This window comes from Brachyistius frenatus, unplaced genomic scaffold, assembly GCF_029030835.1.
Source record: "Brachyistius frenatus isolate BFR_SWC_R1_liver_20210118 unplaced genomic scaffold, ASM2903083v1 Contig_49, whole genome shotgun sequence".
Classification (NCBI taxonomy): Eukaryota; Metazoa; Chordata; class Actinopteri; family Embiotocidae; genus Brachyistius; species Brachyistius frenatus.
The window spans coordinates 2,647,445-2,664,622 of NW_027210648.1; the positions used below are offsets into that span (position 1 = coordinate 2,647,445).

A 17,178-nucleotide genomic window follows, 5' to 3' on the forward strand; every position below is an offset into this window, starting at 1 on the left:
ATACAGTGCTGATTTCATCACCAAACCGAGGAGTGAAAAGATTCAGCAAAAACAGGTAAGAAGGGCCGAACAGTAGTTAGGTAGTTTGTTGAAACAGAGCGAGAGTAACGCTGCTCCGGTCTAATTAATGTTCCCACTTTAACACTCTGATCCACAAGTCCGTCAGCTGAACACACTGAAGTCTAAACCGCTGGAAATCCAGTGGGGCAAAACATCTGCTGAAAAGCTTGTTACATCACTGCTGGGAATTTAAATATTCCTCACACAAGAGCTTGTGAAGCTTATTGTGGAGAAATAACCTGATGTCGTGTACGCTTCTTTTTTCATATGTGAGAGAAGGGTTTGTGCGTCATGAACTGACCCACTCATAATATATTGGCCTCAAACACATTCCAATACCGCGCTGACGGCTGGTCGTACCGGCAGCGTGTTCAAGAGTCTCACTTTAATCCTATATGAATTCCATACTAACCTCACTGTTGCTGTAGCGAGCCAGCTCGGAGATGAAGCGCATGTGATCCTCCCGGATCTGAATCATCTGCTCACAGATGTTGTACTGGGGGCTGCTGGATATAGACGTGCAAGTCCACCTGGAGGATGGAAGAGGGAAGATGGGGGAGGAGGGAGGAGGAGGGATGGGAGGAAATGTAAGGATATATTGTTGTTAGTGATAAAAAGACGTGCCAACACTGACGGATAGAAAAATACACTCGTGGATTTATGGAGACAAATACGACAAAGCAGACTACATCTGAAAGGTAAGACATGAGGTAGATATGTTGGATACCGGCTTACAATAAACAATACTTGTTAGGATGAATTCTTTCTTGTGGTTTTTATTCTCATCAGAGGAGGAGGACTTTCATTCTGTTACCAATGTAAGTCATTAAACATTAATATTTAAAAAAAAACAATCTACAGCAACAGGAGTAAAAAGCTCTGACATAAAGGTATAACCGAAGAGAAACTGCTTTACATTTTAAACAACAAATAACAACAAACCACAATGTGTCCCTCAAGATCACACAATTCTATATAAAGGATATATAAAGGCCGGCTCTGTCTATATTTTTCTGACTGTCTTATTGCGGAATAAAGGCCTGATTTACTAAGATCTCAAATAAAGGCTACTAAATTGCGTGTTCCTTCCAAAAGTTTGCACATTTGTTTTTGCACCCGTTTTGCGGGCGATTTACGAAGAGTAATTGCGTCATTAAAATCAGGTTCAAATCGCTGTTTTTAAATGAGGGGTTTGCGTGTTAAAGTGATTCCAGCAATGGAAAACAGAGCGACCGCAAAAGGAAAAGGAAATCTGATCCCATTGAAATTAAGAAATATAAATATAACAAGAACAAAATGCTTTATAGGAGATTATTATAAAGAATGTCAAAACTGACATGTAAAAACAAACGTCTCTGGAGAGGTTCCTTAAAAAGGGGGAACGGCTGAATGAGGAGACGACAGGAAACTCCAACACCACCAACAAAAAGAAAGCTGCATTTAAAAGAAAATGCCAAGAGTCCAACTTAAATTACGGGTTCATCGCAACCGGTGATTCATTCTCCAAGCCCGCTCTGTATAATATGTGGCGACCGGCTATGTAATTGTGTTTTGTTTTTGTTGCATGAGTTTTTTTTAAATTGCTGGTATTTCGTGGCTCCTCATTGTTGATGGCTGTCAATCATCATTCAGTTCATTCAATAACTCAGAAATGTCATCGCTGGACAAACGGTATGTTTGAATAATTTGTAAAACCTCGTTCTCGTATTCTTTAGTTTCTCTGCGTCTCCTTCTCACCACAATAAGAGCAGCAGTCTCTCCAGATTTGTGCATCTGATTAATATGTTCCTTTCAGTCGTACTAAAATAAACACGCAATCACTTCTGTTTCTACGTTCAGGTTTAGTAAATATCGTTGCGGGTACTAAATTGTTCTATTTGCATGTTCCCTCCCAGTATTTTGCACCTTCAGGTAGAAAAGCCCAATGTTAGATATGCATGCAGGCAAACATGCAAAATGGATGTGTTAAATGTTTAATAATCTGCAGGAGTAATTTGTCAAAAATACATAACGTTGAAAACTTAAAATGTTAAATATGAGCTTGTTATTCTTGTATCGTCCTAAATTTCCTAAAGATGTTGTTTGAAAACAATTCTACTATTTCACCCTATGATGTCTGTCAAGCTACTGTGAGGTAAAACAAACTTGACAGTACAGGTGCGATGGATTTTATGACCCACTATTTGAAAAAGATAAAGTGGAAGATGCAGCTAAAAGAGCCCCACCTGAAACTGTGGGCCAGCAAACAGATCCACTAATAGCTACCACTTAGCTGTAATTTTAACACCCAGTTATTAGCTTATATAAAAGCCAAACACGTGTTCTCTGACAGCAGCTGTCTGGAGATGGATGCAGCCTCGTCAGAGACTAGGAGAGAAATCGCCTGCAGATGAGAGCAGGGCAGGAGAGGCCAGCAGCCCTGCAGTCAGAGCAGCAGGTGGGCGACGTGAGCAAAACAGCATCACTGACTAATTTTAGTGATCCGGTATGGCCGGATGAAGTGACTGATTCTGACAGGCGAAAGGAGAGCTCTTCCTCTGTGAGCAAATGGGCCGTGTTGTGTAGCCGCTTGTGCACAGTCAGGACTGGAGAAGGGTCCTAACAGTGCTAAACACGGGAAGCATTTGTTTTTCAGGTATTTAGTCATAAATCAAAGTGCAGGATAGATTCACATTTGATCCTGATGTTGGCACTCAATAAAAACAAATGATCACCAGAGTTTTTGCTTCATCCTGAGGGGCACATGACGTTGTGTATCACAGCTTATGGCCATCGATACAATAGTTATCGAGACATTTTACCGTAAATCAAACACCAACTTCCCGGTGACACGAGAGGGAAATAAGGAGATGTGATATTGATATGATCAATATCAGATATTTTAGTCCAGACCAAAACGGTTGACTTAAAAACAGACGTTGCCATCCCGAAAGCCGTCCTGGCTACATGACAAAAAACTACAGATCCAGCTGGACTAAGGATTTACTAGGCCTTTATACAAAAATAATAATACATATTAGTGATCTCTTTTTAAGGGTCACTGACAACAATAGACAGGACAGGGAAGTGAGAAAGTTAAAAAAAATAAATAAATAAACTGGACCGCCTCCTTGTTAGTTTTCATCTTTTCATGGGATTTGTCGACACTGGTTTTCTTTATGTGGATATATAGCTTCATTCTCCATCTTCAACCAACTCTACACTGACTTATCATGTAGTTTCATCAATGATCAACATTGATCATTGATGAAACTACATGATGTAAATGATGTCAGCATTACGTTCCTGGTTCAATTCCTGAGCACCCAGGCCTTCACTACATGTCATTCGTCTGCTCTCTTTCCCAACATTTCCGGTCTGTCTACACTGTCTGAGGAAAAAGCAAAAAATAACTCAAAATGATCTTCACATGTTCAGTTTTACATAATTTTATGCATCTGTCGATAGACCTGCCTCACAGAGACACAAAACAAAAGTTTCATCTCACCTGGATTTGTTCTCTTCAAAGTGAGCACTGGTCTTGATGTAGCGGGACAACTCGATCTGCATGTCGCCGAACAGAGGGACCACCTGCAGTTGCTGTGAATGCACACAATAAGAGCGACATTTTATAGTGACGTGTTTTCTTTTTAATCTTTTTTCATTTTAATAAACAGATGTCATAAAGGCTTTCAGGGCGAGTCATAAAACAATATAGCTATGACATCACCCATTGGTTTGTGAACTGCTGCTTTGAGTTCGGCATTTCAGCCGTCACCATCTTGTTTTTTGGAGCCAGAAGTGACCATATTTGGACGAGGTGGGGAGGAGCATGCGGTGGACCATATTGAGAATAATAGACTGTATATAAAAAGTGGCTTTAGTGTCCGGGTCTGAAAAATGAGGCCGATGGGGAAGAGCCTTAACCTGCAATACCAATGAGGGCCTAGCTTCAAAAAGTCTCCATAGACTCCCATTCAACTTGCCTCATCAAATTCCTCACTTTTCATACCCGGAAACTACGTCCACTTTTTTATACAGTCTATGACAGAAACGTACTGTAGAGAGGTGAATCTGCGAATCATTTGGCAAAACATGTTCGTGTTCAAATTGTTGTTCCCTGCGTACCTTGAAAAACTTGTCGATCTTGGTGAGGTTGATCCTCTTCTTAGCATCTAGTTTGTAAATGTTGCTGCTGTTTCCGTCCATCAGGTACAAGCCAAAACCCATGACCTGGAGAAGAGGAGCAGAGGTTACATAAACATCTATTAGTGTTTAACAGTGGTCCAGTAAATGGTTGAGACTGAGTGGGACAGCAGGTGCCAGGCTTTACTTACTTTGAGCAGCATGTGCTTCTCATTGGGAGTGAGATACAACTTGTTCTCGTAGTAGTCGACACACAGGTTGACGATGTCGGCCAGCAGCTCTTCATATCCATTGATCACCTCCAGCTGCTGCTGCAAAGACTGGTGGATAGTACAGAATAATAAATAATTATATACAGTTGAGTTTTAATGAGGGTTTTTTTTTTCAATATTCTGTATTATTTTACCTCAAAACTTAGTTGTTAGCTTAATATAGTGCACATTATGATAATACCAAGAAACCCAAATGAGCCTTTTCTTTTCTTTCTAATTCCTAAACTTAGAAATCAACAGATTATTTGTGTGTATTTTCACAGACCTGTGTAAGAACCCAGAGAAACACTTGTACATAAATTCATTTTAAAGTTAATACGTTTTGGACAGTAGGATGCACGTCAGACCAACCTGAGTGATTTTGTTGTGGTTTGCCAGGAACATGGACAAGTTCTGAGACTCCTGAATGGATGAGGGTTCGGACATCTTTCTGAGAAACTGAGCAGCTCTGAGCAGAGGAAAGAAAAAGTGCTTTAGTGAACATTAAATAGCTTTATTCTAATCTCTAATCTATGTCAGTGTCAGAGGGAGAGACGTGAGGCATGAGCTGCACTTTGTGTAACATCTTTGTCAACTTGTTTAGTCTTTCTGAGTCTCAACAAGGTTAAATCTGAACACACAGGCATGATAAACATATTTTTTAGATTCAGTGTAACTTAGACTTCCTGATATATCATTATCTGTGATACAGATAAAAAAGAAATATCCATAAACACACAGAAATAACAGAAAGAGGTACTTCTCACAACCCCAGAACTTGCCAAGAATCATCAAGTTTTTAAGTTATCCTCATTATTAAAGTGTTCAGGGGGCAGTTGTCTGTACATCAATGAGCACATTGCAGACAGGAACTGCTGATAATAAATTCAGCATACTTTTCATGGTGCCAGTACAGCAAAATGTAATCAAATAAAAAACTTAAATTGAGCTTCATCTGTAGCCTAAAGTAAATAAACACTCTCCTCTATCCACTCCTACACAGATATTTTGCATTTACACTGTGTTTAAACCTGCAGATGTCCAGAAAAATTTAAAAATTAAAATAAAAGGGGGAGTGTGTGTGTGTGTTGTTGTCAGACTTTGAGGTCCCCTGGTCAAACACAGTGTTCATACAATGAGTTTAGGGAGGGCACTGGAAGTGGTTTTCAATGTGATGCTGCCCTCTAGTGTCTATAATGTCAATGACTGTGTGAATTCAGGCCGTTACTTTTAAAGTGTCTGAATACCGTTTGTAGGCAGAGTGGTCGTTCTTGACGCTGCACTTCATGTTCTTCAGTTCGTCCAGCACAGCGAACATGTTGATGAACTTTCCGAGCGTCAGCAGGTACGCCTCGGAGACAAAGTCCTTCCTGCGCTCGGTGTGACACAAGCGACGGACCTCGCCGCAGAAACGGTCGATCGCTGTGCGCTAGATGGAAATAAAGGAGCTAGTGAAATAGGTTTTAATAGCAGACAGTCAGTCAAGAGTCCAGGCTGGTGAAATGTGTGATAATACCTGGAAGTACATGAAGTTCATCAGCTTGGTGACTTCGGGCTCCAGGACCTCCACCGTCTTCTCATAGATCTCCACTCTGTTCGGCTGCTCGTTGCATTTCACCTGAGAGAAGAAGAGGAACAAAAAGAGGAAGAAGGATCGTTCCGGGAGATCAATGTAAAAACTACAAAGTGAATAAAGAGGAAGCAGCCTTGTCCGACCATCAGGGCTGAAACTAACAACTCTTTTCATTATATATTAATCTACATGTTATTTTCTCTGCTGTAGTTGTTATCTTTATGTCAGAAAGGTGTGCTGTTGCTATTTCCAAAAGTCAAAGAAGAAATAGTCACATTGCTTATTCTGTTTAACCAACAGTCTAAAATGTATTTTTCTTCATAAATGACTCAAATAATAGATCAGCGGTATATACAACAATATAAACAAGCCATAATGTTAAGAGAAACACAGTGGTTACCTGTGGTATGGCACGTGAGCAGCTCCTCCAGGTGTAGAGCATGATGGCGTACTCTTGCCCCTCCTCCAACATGTCATTCTAGTTCAACAAACAAGAAACAATCAGTAAAGATCAACAAATCATCACTGAAAACAAAACCAATTCCAAATTTGCACACATTTTCTAAACTAAACCAAACACAAAATAACACACATTAGGATGAAACACTGCTGCACCACTGATTCTTTTGTAAGGCATTTGTTCCCAGTGGATGGAGGAAGTGCTTTCAAGCCCGCCCTGTGCCCATACAAAGTGCTGTTTGATTCAGACGCTGAGCAATTATCCCTCACTAATTGGACACAAAGCCCCACTATTCCTGTTAGAAGCTGGTCCCAAGCATTCATTTGTCCCCGAGCCATTTGTTTCTGGGCTCGGAGCCTCTGATCTGTCTGCTAGACAATAACAAACCTTCTGTTGGGGCAGAAAAGACCCTCAACAGATCCTGTTTCCAACAAGCCTTTGACCTCATTATGGGGAAATTATTCTCCCAGCGAGACAGAAAGGTGAGAGAGAGAGAAATGACTGAATGAATGAAGTGCTACAAAGTGATTTCTGAGAGATGTGACTGGTACCATGCTGGAGTGGACGGTGGCCTGCTCGATGTATCTGGCGATCCCCGTGACGAACGCATTTCGGTCCTCGAAGTTGGTGTTGAAGTTGGGCTGCAGGGAAACGGAAAATAAACAACTTACACTCCTGTACAGACAAGAAGTAAATACATGAGATTAAAAAAGAGTCAGTTGTCTTTTTAACAACAGAGATTTTCAAGGTCCCCCTATAAAATAAATTAGGATAATCTGCATACTCAAATAGGTTCACCTATATCATTTTATGTCTTCCTTTCACAACTTGAAGTGGAGAAATGGTTCCATGTGCTTAATAATTTAGAATCAGAGATCAGTGCCGTCATCTGTGAGCTTGCAGATGTTAATGCTAATATTATTAAAGATAAATCACATTTTATGATGTAAGCCTACTACTGGTTTGCTGTTGCTTGCAGCAGGTAAACATACTTCATTAGCAGACTACAAACTGTTTCTCACTTTTTTCTGTTTCCAATTACCTTGTTTTTACACGAGATGGTGAGAGTGTGTATTTACTGATCTATACAGTACACACTATTTGTAGTAGAAGCAATGCTGCAGGACAATACATGTCCACAGGTAGATGGTTTTGTAGCTCATAGAGAGCTGAAATGATGACTGTGTTTTTCTGCTGTGTACCCTGCAGCGATGCTGTGTAAAGAGACGAGTAGGATCAGTTAAAAAGGAGGTGGTTAGGGTTGGAGGTTATTTGGATGTGGGTAGAGAGGAAGTTATACTTCAATATAACCTTTGTGGTCCAGCTTAATTTGTTCAGACAAAGAACAAAACTTAATATATTTGCTATTGGTTGTAAATGTGTACATACTTTATATGAACTCATAAGGCTGCACTTGTATGTGGATGCGTGTTAATGCCCCGTGTTTCTCAATATTATTAGTATTATTCTCTTTATTTGTCTCTCGGTCCTTTAAACAGCAGCTAATAAAACCAACTGCCTCTCTGTGTGTTCATCTCCCAGAACAGAAAGAATCTGATAAAAACATGAGAGAAAATATGTTCACTTGGGGCCATCAAAAATGCAGAGCAGCAGAGGAAGTGCGCCTCAGTCTGCACAGATAAGAACTTGGACAGCTGTGAGCACTGACCTGATACATGACCGAGGAGGGCAGGGGCTCGATGCATGGCTGCTGGTCCGGGAGCGGCAGCTCCTCCAGCAGGTCCACGTTAGAGAGGGCGTCCTCTAAAGTCACTGTGGACGCCATGATGCTGAAAAGGTCAGAGAAGGATCATATTTACAACTTTGGTTCCAACACGCAGGATCTATACTGTTGCTCATATAAATCTAAAACAGAGCATGGCCGTCATCAGTAACAAACTGAACTACTGGGTCTTATTTTATTTCAGCCTTTCGTTTCAGCAATCGAACATGACTGAGAATCTGCACACATGCCAGCAACCAACATGCTGTTGTTAAGCATGTATAATGTTGACTATGTTTAACATCTTAGCTAACATTTGCTCGATAGCACAAAACAACAAACGTCATGGGATCACCAGAGTCATCAGGATTTGTCTTTAGAGAACCATGAATGTCTTTAGTCTTAAGGCTCTTTGGGACCGAAATAACTTTTTCTGAACTGTTGGAGGAAGAACTGCCAAAGTCACACAACAATACAAACTAAGCAACCAATCAAGGCAGCAAAAGAACAGCAACTCCTGTGTTTTGCTGGGTAAAATTACTGTTTTTGTCAAGGAAGTCCAGTTACACTAAAGACAGCAATATAACGGCACAGTTTGCCATCGGACAGGGCAGTCTGCCCGCAAGGTAAAGCAGTGAAACTATTCTAAATACAGTCGAAACAACTGATGTTGTTTTTTTGGATAGGCCTTCGTTGACATGGCAAACACACATTTTGTTGTTGACCCGGTCTGCAGCATTACATTGCTTGGCTTCCGTGCCGATTCAGCTGCCTGCTTCTCCAAACTGGGGACGAGCCAACCTCCATCTACTTTCAGTAGTGAACTAACCATGGACCTTACACAGCCCCACTTCAGTCTATCCCTTCATCCTTTGCCTTAGAAAAGGAACAAACACAGACAAATGGGCCGTTGTTGTATGTCGTGCCAACCACTGCCCAGCTTATGTTATTTAAGTATTCCTTTTAGCAAAAAAAAAAAGCCCATGAAGGGATGAAGTTCTCAGAGAAAGCTCCGCTCTAGGTAGTTCCTCTCAGGGAGTCCCCAAAACTGTTAGGTCCATAAACACCTGAGGTAAAGCAGTCTAAACCAAAGCGGTGGAGCAACCAATAGCCACTGTAATAGCATGGCTAAAACTGGATCATATTTTTTTTTTATTTATTTAAGGAAACAAGAGAGAGAGAGAGAGAGAGAGAGAGAGAGAGAGAGAGAGAGAGAGAGAGAGAGAGAGAGAGAGAGGTATAAACCTGCCGTTGCTCGGCCTGGAGGCAGCAGCAGAGCGGAGGATGGGTCACTGAAACCAAACTGAACTTCATCCTAAAAACTCCCAACCCAGAGTGAGCTGATGTGGCTGCAGACAGATACCCTTTAGCTCAGAACAACTCCTCTGCAGGAGCTTCACACCGTGTTTTGGTTCCTCTTTGTGCAAACAGCTGTCACAGTGCTTCCTGGTCAAACAGCCTCAGTATCAAGCAGCAAGGTCAGTGCTGAATCAACAACCTCATCTATCTGCCAGCATTTCTCTGTGTATCTTGACATGTTTCTTTTCTTCCATAAGACACCTCCACCTGGTCATAGCTCGTCTGCACATCAACATACCTGAGGATAGTTTTTGCACTCATTCATGTACAGACACGTGTATAAAGGAACAACTTCATGTACTGAAGGTATGTGAATTGTTTTTGGAGGTTTCCTCTACATCCAGGTTGTGATAGTGTTATCAGTTTGAATACTGCAGGCCTAAAGTGACAATATGAATACAACAGGCTATTTTAGAGGTGAAATGCAGAGTCACATTCTTTAGGGAAATCCTCGGCAATACAACATTATTGCAACGCCATTATAATTTTACCAAATTTATTATTTTATGTAGAAATTCAAGGGAAAACACAAAACATCTTTTAAATTCATACAGACACTGTAATGTCATGAAAATTTGATTAAATGCAAAAGATTGGTTCTGTATTGGTAAGTGGTGAGGTGTGCTTTGGTTTGCATTCTCCATCTGCCGCCGACTGCTGACACTGCACAATCAAAAAACCTATTGCAATCAGAATTGACAGCGAGTCAAACAATCCACAGCGTCTAACCATCAACACAAAAGCCTGGTGGTCACTGCGTACGCAGCATCAGGGTCAGAGGGGGTCACCGACCTCCCGCTCTGCAGATGGAAGTACAGCACAGAGCACAAACAGGAGAGCAGCGCCAGAATTAAAAGACTTCGGTATGATGCTGAATTTTAAAGCCAATGTTAATGCAGATACTTTTATCTCTTTGTGGGTCCTGATTCAATTTTCAGAGCTTTTTCTAAACATCTTCTAGTGAAATCCCCTCGGTTTGGGAGGTGATGTGGGAAATAAACATCAGTTGCCATGGCAATTTAAGTCTGAAAAGTATGTCCCACCCTTCTGACTCATGCAAAGAAAAGAATCATCATTATATTCTGGTTAAAAGATGCACAAATGTTGCCATCCAGTGGAGTAAAGTAGAGTGATAAATACCCATTTATCTTATCTTAATATTGACAGAAGTACAAATATCATTTTTTAGCTTCCAGGGAGTCTAAAAAAACAAAACAAATGATCTAGTTATATGATGCTGGACCAGACAGAAACTAGAAACAAACATAGGACTGCCTTTTTGGATTATTATTTTTTTCTCTTATTCATTATGAAACACACAGAGAAGACCTGGACGGTCTAATGCAAGTTAAGGTATGCACTCCTCAAACATTTCTTTAAAGCATGTGCACTGTGGCCACAGAATCAGATTACAAAAGGCTGCTGCCCATTTGATACATAAACAAAAATGTTAGTTTGTCTATCAGTTTGTACCATCTCTTTAAGACTTCCTTTACTAAATGAAATTGCATTAATAAACTTTTTTGGCACAACAAATACGGCTTTTTTTCTTTTCTTCAATTTTTCTATTGTGCAACTAATGAAAAACACCATTTGGAGTTTCTAATGCACTAAAATTGAATTCCTGATCTACTGAATATCTTTAGATGGAAATGATCAGTTCTTAGATTTAAAGGTAGTTTGATTTCAACTCAGTTCACATGCTAACGCTGCGACAGGCAGCGCTAACTCATTTATCACATCATAGCCGTATAAACAATGCAAGTCAGTTCCTGAGTTTGGACGGTGACATGTTTCCTTTTGTTTTCATGCTGAACAGCACAATGAACTTGAAATGACACAACTGAGATTCCTTTTCATTATGATGATTTGATGATATTCTATGTTGAGTGAAAAGTGTAGGAATTGTAGCATTGTTCCCACATTCAGCAGTTTATATTCATCGATGTAACCCTCAGATTAAAGCGGCAACTCGGCACTTGAACATCATCATGTGGGACTACAGAACCAACAAAACTAAAAATGTGATTTACATTCCACAGTGTACATTCTGCACTGTAAGCAATGTGACAACTAATCAGTAGCTGAATAGTTTGACGCTGCTTCTGGATTATAGTCAGCTGAAAGTGCACCGTACAATACAAAACAGGGAGTAAAAATAGGTGCGGTTAGTTACGAAATGCTGGTTTTTTTTCTTAAAGAGAGAAGGAAGTCAGATGGGAAGACGTATAAAAGAAGCGTTCCAAAACAGGTGGCATTTATGAATTAGCAAAACATTTTTTTCAGTTCGTCAAACTGAACTGCAAATGGTTAAGTAAGCAGAATTATACACAAAATATCGGTCATCAAAACCAGGCAAAAGAGGGAACTGTGAACCACAGAGAGCATGTGATACAGGAAGGGCAGACACTGAACATTTAACGCGATGTCCGAGAAACTGAAAGTAACTTATAAAAAAATATACACATTTCCACAACTATATTTTTTGGCTTGGAAACCATCCATTTGGAAATATGTAACTTTTTGAAACATTTAGTAGAAAGTACAACTACTTTTGAGGCTATTGGTCAACTTTAACTGTGAAGAGAAATAATGTCCATTGATTAAAAAAAGAGAGAACCTTTTGCTTTAGTGCACAGTTCCTGTTAAGACTACAGCATCTGGAGCCGTCTCCTCTTGTAAGAGACAGACAAGAGATAAATTAGAAGAGTCACTCCTCTTAAAGTGGTAATTTAGTCTGCCAGGTTGGAGGCCACTACACCCACTGCTGAAGTTGCACACCATGTATTTGCAGGGCAACCTGTGGCATTACACAGTAAGGAGCTTAAAACCAGCCTTGGGTACGTAATCTAGGTGCGCCAAGCAGAGGGGAAACACAAGGTACCCAACACGCAACAGTAATGATAACAGCAATAACAGTTCATTTGTAAAAATCATACAAATTTCTTCATAGGACATGATAAAATGAAAACAATGTCCAACAGGGACAAGAAATTAACAAAAAGAGCTCAAATCTGTGAATAGAAACAAGAGATTTCTCTCAGCCTTTGAAACAGTCCCAATGAAAACTGTTGGCAGAGATGTCTGGGGGTCATTTAGACCTCAGACCAAAAACAAGAGGTAGGGCAAATTGCTCAAATATTTAACTAAAAGTGTTGGATAAATGTCATCCAATAGATGGATGGTTGAAATATACAGCTAAAGTAATGGAAGAACAGTTGAAGGATATCCAACTTAAAAGTTCAGTATGTAGGATTTAGGGGCATCTATTGTCAAAAATGCGATATAATATCTATAAGTATGTTTTCACAAGTGTACAATCACCTGAAACTAAGAATCAGAGTTTTTTGTGCCCCTAATATCTACATAGGAAGCGGGTCCTCTTCCACGGAGCCTACCATGTTGCACCATCATGTTTCTACGGTAGCCCAGAGGGGACAGTCCAAACACTCACTCTAAAGAGGACCGTATTTGAGAGTTTTGGGCCCCAGTAGGAAGGGGAGGGTGACTGCAGCCTCACTTCATGTCACACTGCTCCTTTCAATTAAAGGTTAAATGCTTGAAACATAAGAATTGAAGTAATGGATAAATAGTTGAAATAGTTATTTAGCTAAAAATGATGGATAAATGGTTGCAATGACAAACAGCTGAAATAGTTATCTAAATGTAATGGATGAATGGTTGAAAAACAAAACAATAACAGACAAACAGCTAACTAGCAACCTAGCTAACCCAGTTAGGTCATAGTAATGGATAAACAGCTGAACCAGTTAAATTAAAGAATACATGGCTGAAACCAATACGTTGAAATAATTGACAACCAGCTGTAAGAGTTGGCAAAAACAAATGGAGAAAAGCTTGAAACATTCAGCTTCTGCAGCTCTGAGTGCTGCAAGTAGGACAGCAAACTTGACCAAATCGACATAAACTTTGACAGATGCATATTTGCAAAAAGGGAAACTATTGAAAGGATGTATAGTAAAATCAATGCTGCGATTTTTTTTTTTTAAATTTTTTTTTTTATATATATATAAATTCTAAATGAATACATACATTTCATCTGGCAGAGCTGTGAGGGTCCACCAGCAAACAGCAGTCCTGCAACATTATTTTTCAAATCTTCCACCATGGTAACCAGAAAACACTACAGAGTTGCACCGAAACACACTTCATGTGCCACCATTAAAAGGTGCTAGTTTGAAGGAAGTTGGAGGTGTCGAGATGAAGGTGCGAAAACTGGTTCATCACTTACTTTACAGGATATCAGACAACAGTCACTGCTTAGCACATCAAAACGAATCAGTTTATCTGTCAGTCCGTGCAAACAGACTTCAGTCCTTCAAAATATTAGTGTCCACCCTACATTACAACACTTCCTGACTGTGTCCTCCAAGTGCTCACCATAATACATAAACAGTTTTCTCTAAACTTCAGAGGATCCTCATGCCTCTGCAGGATTTTTCTGGATTTGGTTTGTCTTGTACATTTTTTCCATTTACTTCCAAGCAGTTGTGGCAACATATTTTCTTTGGTCTCAGACAGACTTCTACACTTAAAGGAAACCTCCAACTGCAAACCCTACTTAAGTACAAAGGGACGGTAGCATTACAAGCAACCTCCCAAAACTCTCCAACAGTCACGGGGTAACAAATCTACATCCTCACATGGCTTTAATAAGTCCTCAATAAAGAATATAAGTGGGAAATACAAAGCCACTAAGTTTCAGTGGCTTCAATATACTGTATTATACTGTAATATACCACTAGAGGTGTTTAATTCTGATTTGGCTTTTAAGCATCACTGAATAAGAAACCGAACCACAGAGGAAAATAACACCACGACGTTCACCAAATTAACAACTGATGTGGTTTCACCTAAAGCATCTTCATACCTCCCCCCCCCTCCACTTCCTTCCTGCTCACACTGATGAGAGACTCCAACAACCAATGAATAAATAGAACAGATGCAAAAGTCATCATTTTACATCAGGCACACGTGTTTCCAATTGTTTTTGACTGTCTCTCAACAGGGCAGCTCACTGTATAAAATCAAGAAATGCAAGAAGCGATTATTTTCATTACCCTACTGACTGATCTGTAAATGATTTTGAAGATTAATCGATTAGTTGTTTTGATTCTAAAATGACAGAAAATGACTAAAAATGATGACCGAGCCCAAAGTGCAGGCTAAAATGTGTTGTTTTGTCACGGCTGTTATCACGCAGGACTAAATAAACCAGAAAATATTAATAAAGAAGCTGGGATCTGAGAATTTCGGCATTTATTTTGAAAAAAAATGAGTCGGCACGACTCAACGACCATTAAAATGCGGCAATTAATTTTCTGTCAATCTTGATTATTTATGTACTGCAGCTCTAATGAAAACACTTAATAGTTTATAACTAAAACAGTATTTCGCTGAAGAGTTTTGGGACGCACATATTCTCTTACTGTCAGAAAAGGCCAACTCAGGCGAGATTTACAGCGACTGGCTGGACAGTGAATGTAACATCAGGACAGTAGGGTTCCTGAACACAACATTGTCCTGGCTGCGACAGTAACTCTCAAAAGAACAAACAAGAAGGGGAAATGAGTGCCGCAAAAATAAGATAAACACAGTTTCACATTTCACAGTCGCTGACCATAAGTTGAAGCCCTCTGAAGAGTGTAGTTATAACTTTTATCCTACTGTTGCTATCACACCTGGCGGACTCATTAATCCAGGTAGCAACTTGTTTCAAACTCTCCGCTAAGTAAATGTAAATCGTTTGATAAAAGCGATTGTTTGCTGGTAAAATAAAAATAAAAATAAAAGAAGAAGTCGTCCAGCATGTATGTGTGGTGATAATGGCTGTATCCCTGCGCCTCCGTGCCGCGGCCTGAGATTAGTCACCGCCCGGGCCTGTGAGTCGGGAACATGGCTTTACATTGCGTCAAGCTGTTCACCTCTTCAAGCGAATGATCCCAAAGTCCATTTTAAAATAAGTCGGTTTTGAGCGGACAACTTTACCGGCAGGCTGTCGGGAGGGACACACGCAAAGACATGCAGCACAACTTTTTTCTTCTTTTTTCTTTTCCCAAACCGGGGGCGAGTTAGCTCGAAATACTCTCCTTCTGAAACCAACTTCGCAGTCAATCATTTCTACTCACCCGGAGTTGTTGGTTAGCAGGGAAAACTGGTGCGTTTATTGACCGCACTACAGCGCCATTCAGCCGCGCAGCTGATCCTTCTTGCGACCCAGATAGTACCAACTTTGGACGACTTCTATCCCAAGTATTGTTTTTTTTTTTTCCCCTGTCGTCGCCCAGAGGAATCTTTCCTCGGTCGGTGTTATTATCATGGGCGGGGGAGAGAAGCAGAGCAGGGAGTTCCTGTCCCTCAAATAGGGAAACTCAACAGGAAACTCAGCTCAGAGCTGCGGTGCTGGCGTCCTCCACTAGGGCTGGGACGCCGAGGATGAGGAGGTGTCGCCGGAGGAATGTACAGTAACCTGGCCGCGTGTATGGAGGGTGATTAGTGCCAAACGTAACCGCCCCGCTGCACTCAGCACGACTGGTTGTTTTTTTTAATATACAAAAAATTATAACGTCCCGATATTAAAATGACAAAAACTCAAATTTATTTTCCTCCATACCACTATGTAGTTAATGTTATAAGCTTCAGCTTTATATTTGAACCAATGCATTTACTACTTCTGACAAATTAGGTCCTCATAATGTATTTCTTTATACAATATGCTTACTCTGATTGTTTTGCATCAACAAAATGCCCAAATGAGGTTAACAAATTTTAAATTAGTATTTTTTTTAAATATAAATATTGTTGATAAATAATTGTTATCACCATAAACCTAATGACTCAGGACCTTCCTGTTGCCCATGAGACAACGGTGTTAAACACTAAACCTCTTCGCCCCCCTTACGGAAGGCATACCACAAATGAAGCTAATAGGATCAGTCTAATCTCTATCTTTAGGCTACCATTGCTAGTGAATGCGAGAAAAAGAAAGGCAGTATTGTCTGAAATGAATAAATTTCACCTCGTGTACGATTACCTACGGCCGTCAATTAGATTTAAGATTGAAAGCATTACAGGCTGGTGCAATTGGACATAGTAATTTGCCAGTATTAAACTGCATTGGCCAACAACCGCAGTGGTGGCTGCTACATTAACATGCATGTATACATAACATAGTGAACATTTAACAAACTTTTAATAGTTGTTAACTAGTAACTAACTGAAGTAACAATTGGTAAAGACCACAGTTTATTGATTACCTGAATATAGCTGAGGCTCATACTGTGGTTGGCTTCCACTGTTTACAGTTTAAGAATTAGTTTGCAGTGTGATTATGCACAATATGTTTCAACCAGGCAAACATTTAATTCAAGAAAAAAAAAAATCGATATGTAGTATATACAAATACTCCCCTTTAGGTCAAAACATTATGTTTTATATTAATATATATGTTTTATATTCTCATAACCTTTACCAAATTTATTCAGTTATTCCTTTTTTTAATGAGGACTCTTGTACAGCTATCAAGTGTTTGTTACGTTGTGTCGGGAATATGATTGATAAACCAAGAGCTGAAATTCAAAGCTGCATTAAAGAATATCAAAGGAGT

The 17,178-nt window shown here is 40.0% G+C and overlaps 1 protein-coding gene across 2 annotated transcripts in view; it reads right to left on the minus strand.

Moving 5' to 3' along the window:
- The window catches only part of cyfip1 (cytoplasmic FMR1 interacting protein 1), a 35,132-nt gene extending 19,195 nt beyond the window's left edge, over positions 1 to 15,937 (minus strand). For both annotated transcript variants that reach the window (XM_069704106.1, XM_069704105.1), the window contains exons 1-11: positions 15,701 to 15,937; positions 8,139 to 8,259; positions 7,021 to 7,110; positions 6,410 to 6,487; positions 5,953 to 6,054; positions 5,684 to 5,865; positions 4,809 to 4,905; positions 4,377 to 4,505; positions 4,168 to 4,272; positions 3,548 to 3,639; positions 473 to 590 (exon numbers count right to left, since the gene is read on the minus strand). In XM_069704106.1, the coding sequence (XP_069560207.1) occupies positions 473 to 590; positions 3,548 to 3,639; positions 4,168 to 4,272; positions 4,377 to 4,505; positions 4,809 to 4,905; positions 5,684 to 5,865; positions 5,953 to 6,054; positions 6,410 to 6,487; positions 7,021 to 7,110; positions 8,139 to 8,255 (1,110 nt within the window). In that variant the 5' untranslated portion in view covers positions 8,256 to 8,259; positions 15,701 to 15,937. The remainder of the gene's footprint in view (positions 1 to 472; positions 591 to 3,547; positions 3,640 to 4,167; positions 4,273 to 4,376; positions 4,506 to 4,808; positions 4,906 to 5,683; positions 5,866 to 5,952; positions 6,055 to 6,409; positions 6,488 to 7,020; positions 7,111 to 8,138; positions 8,260 to 15,700) is intronic.
- Between the last annotated feature and the right edge of the window lie 1,241 nt (positions 15,938 to 17,178).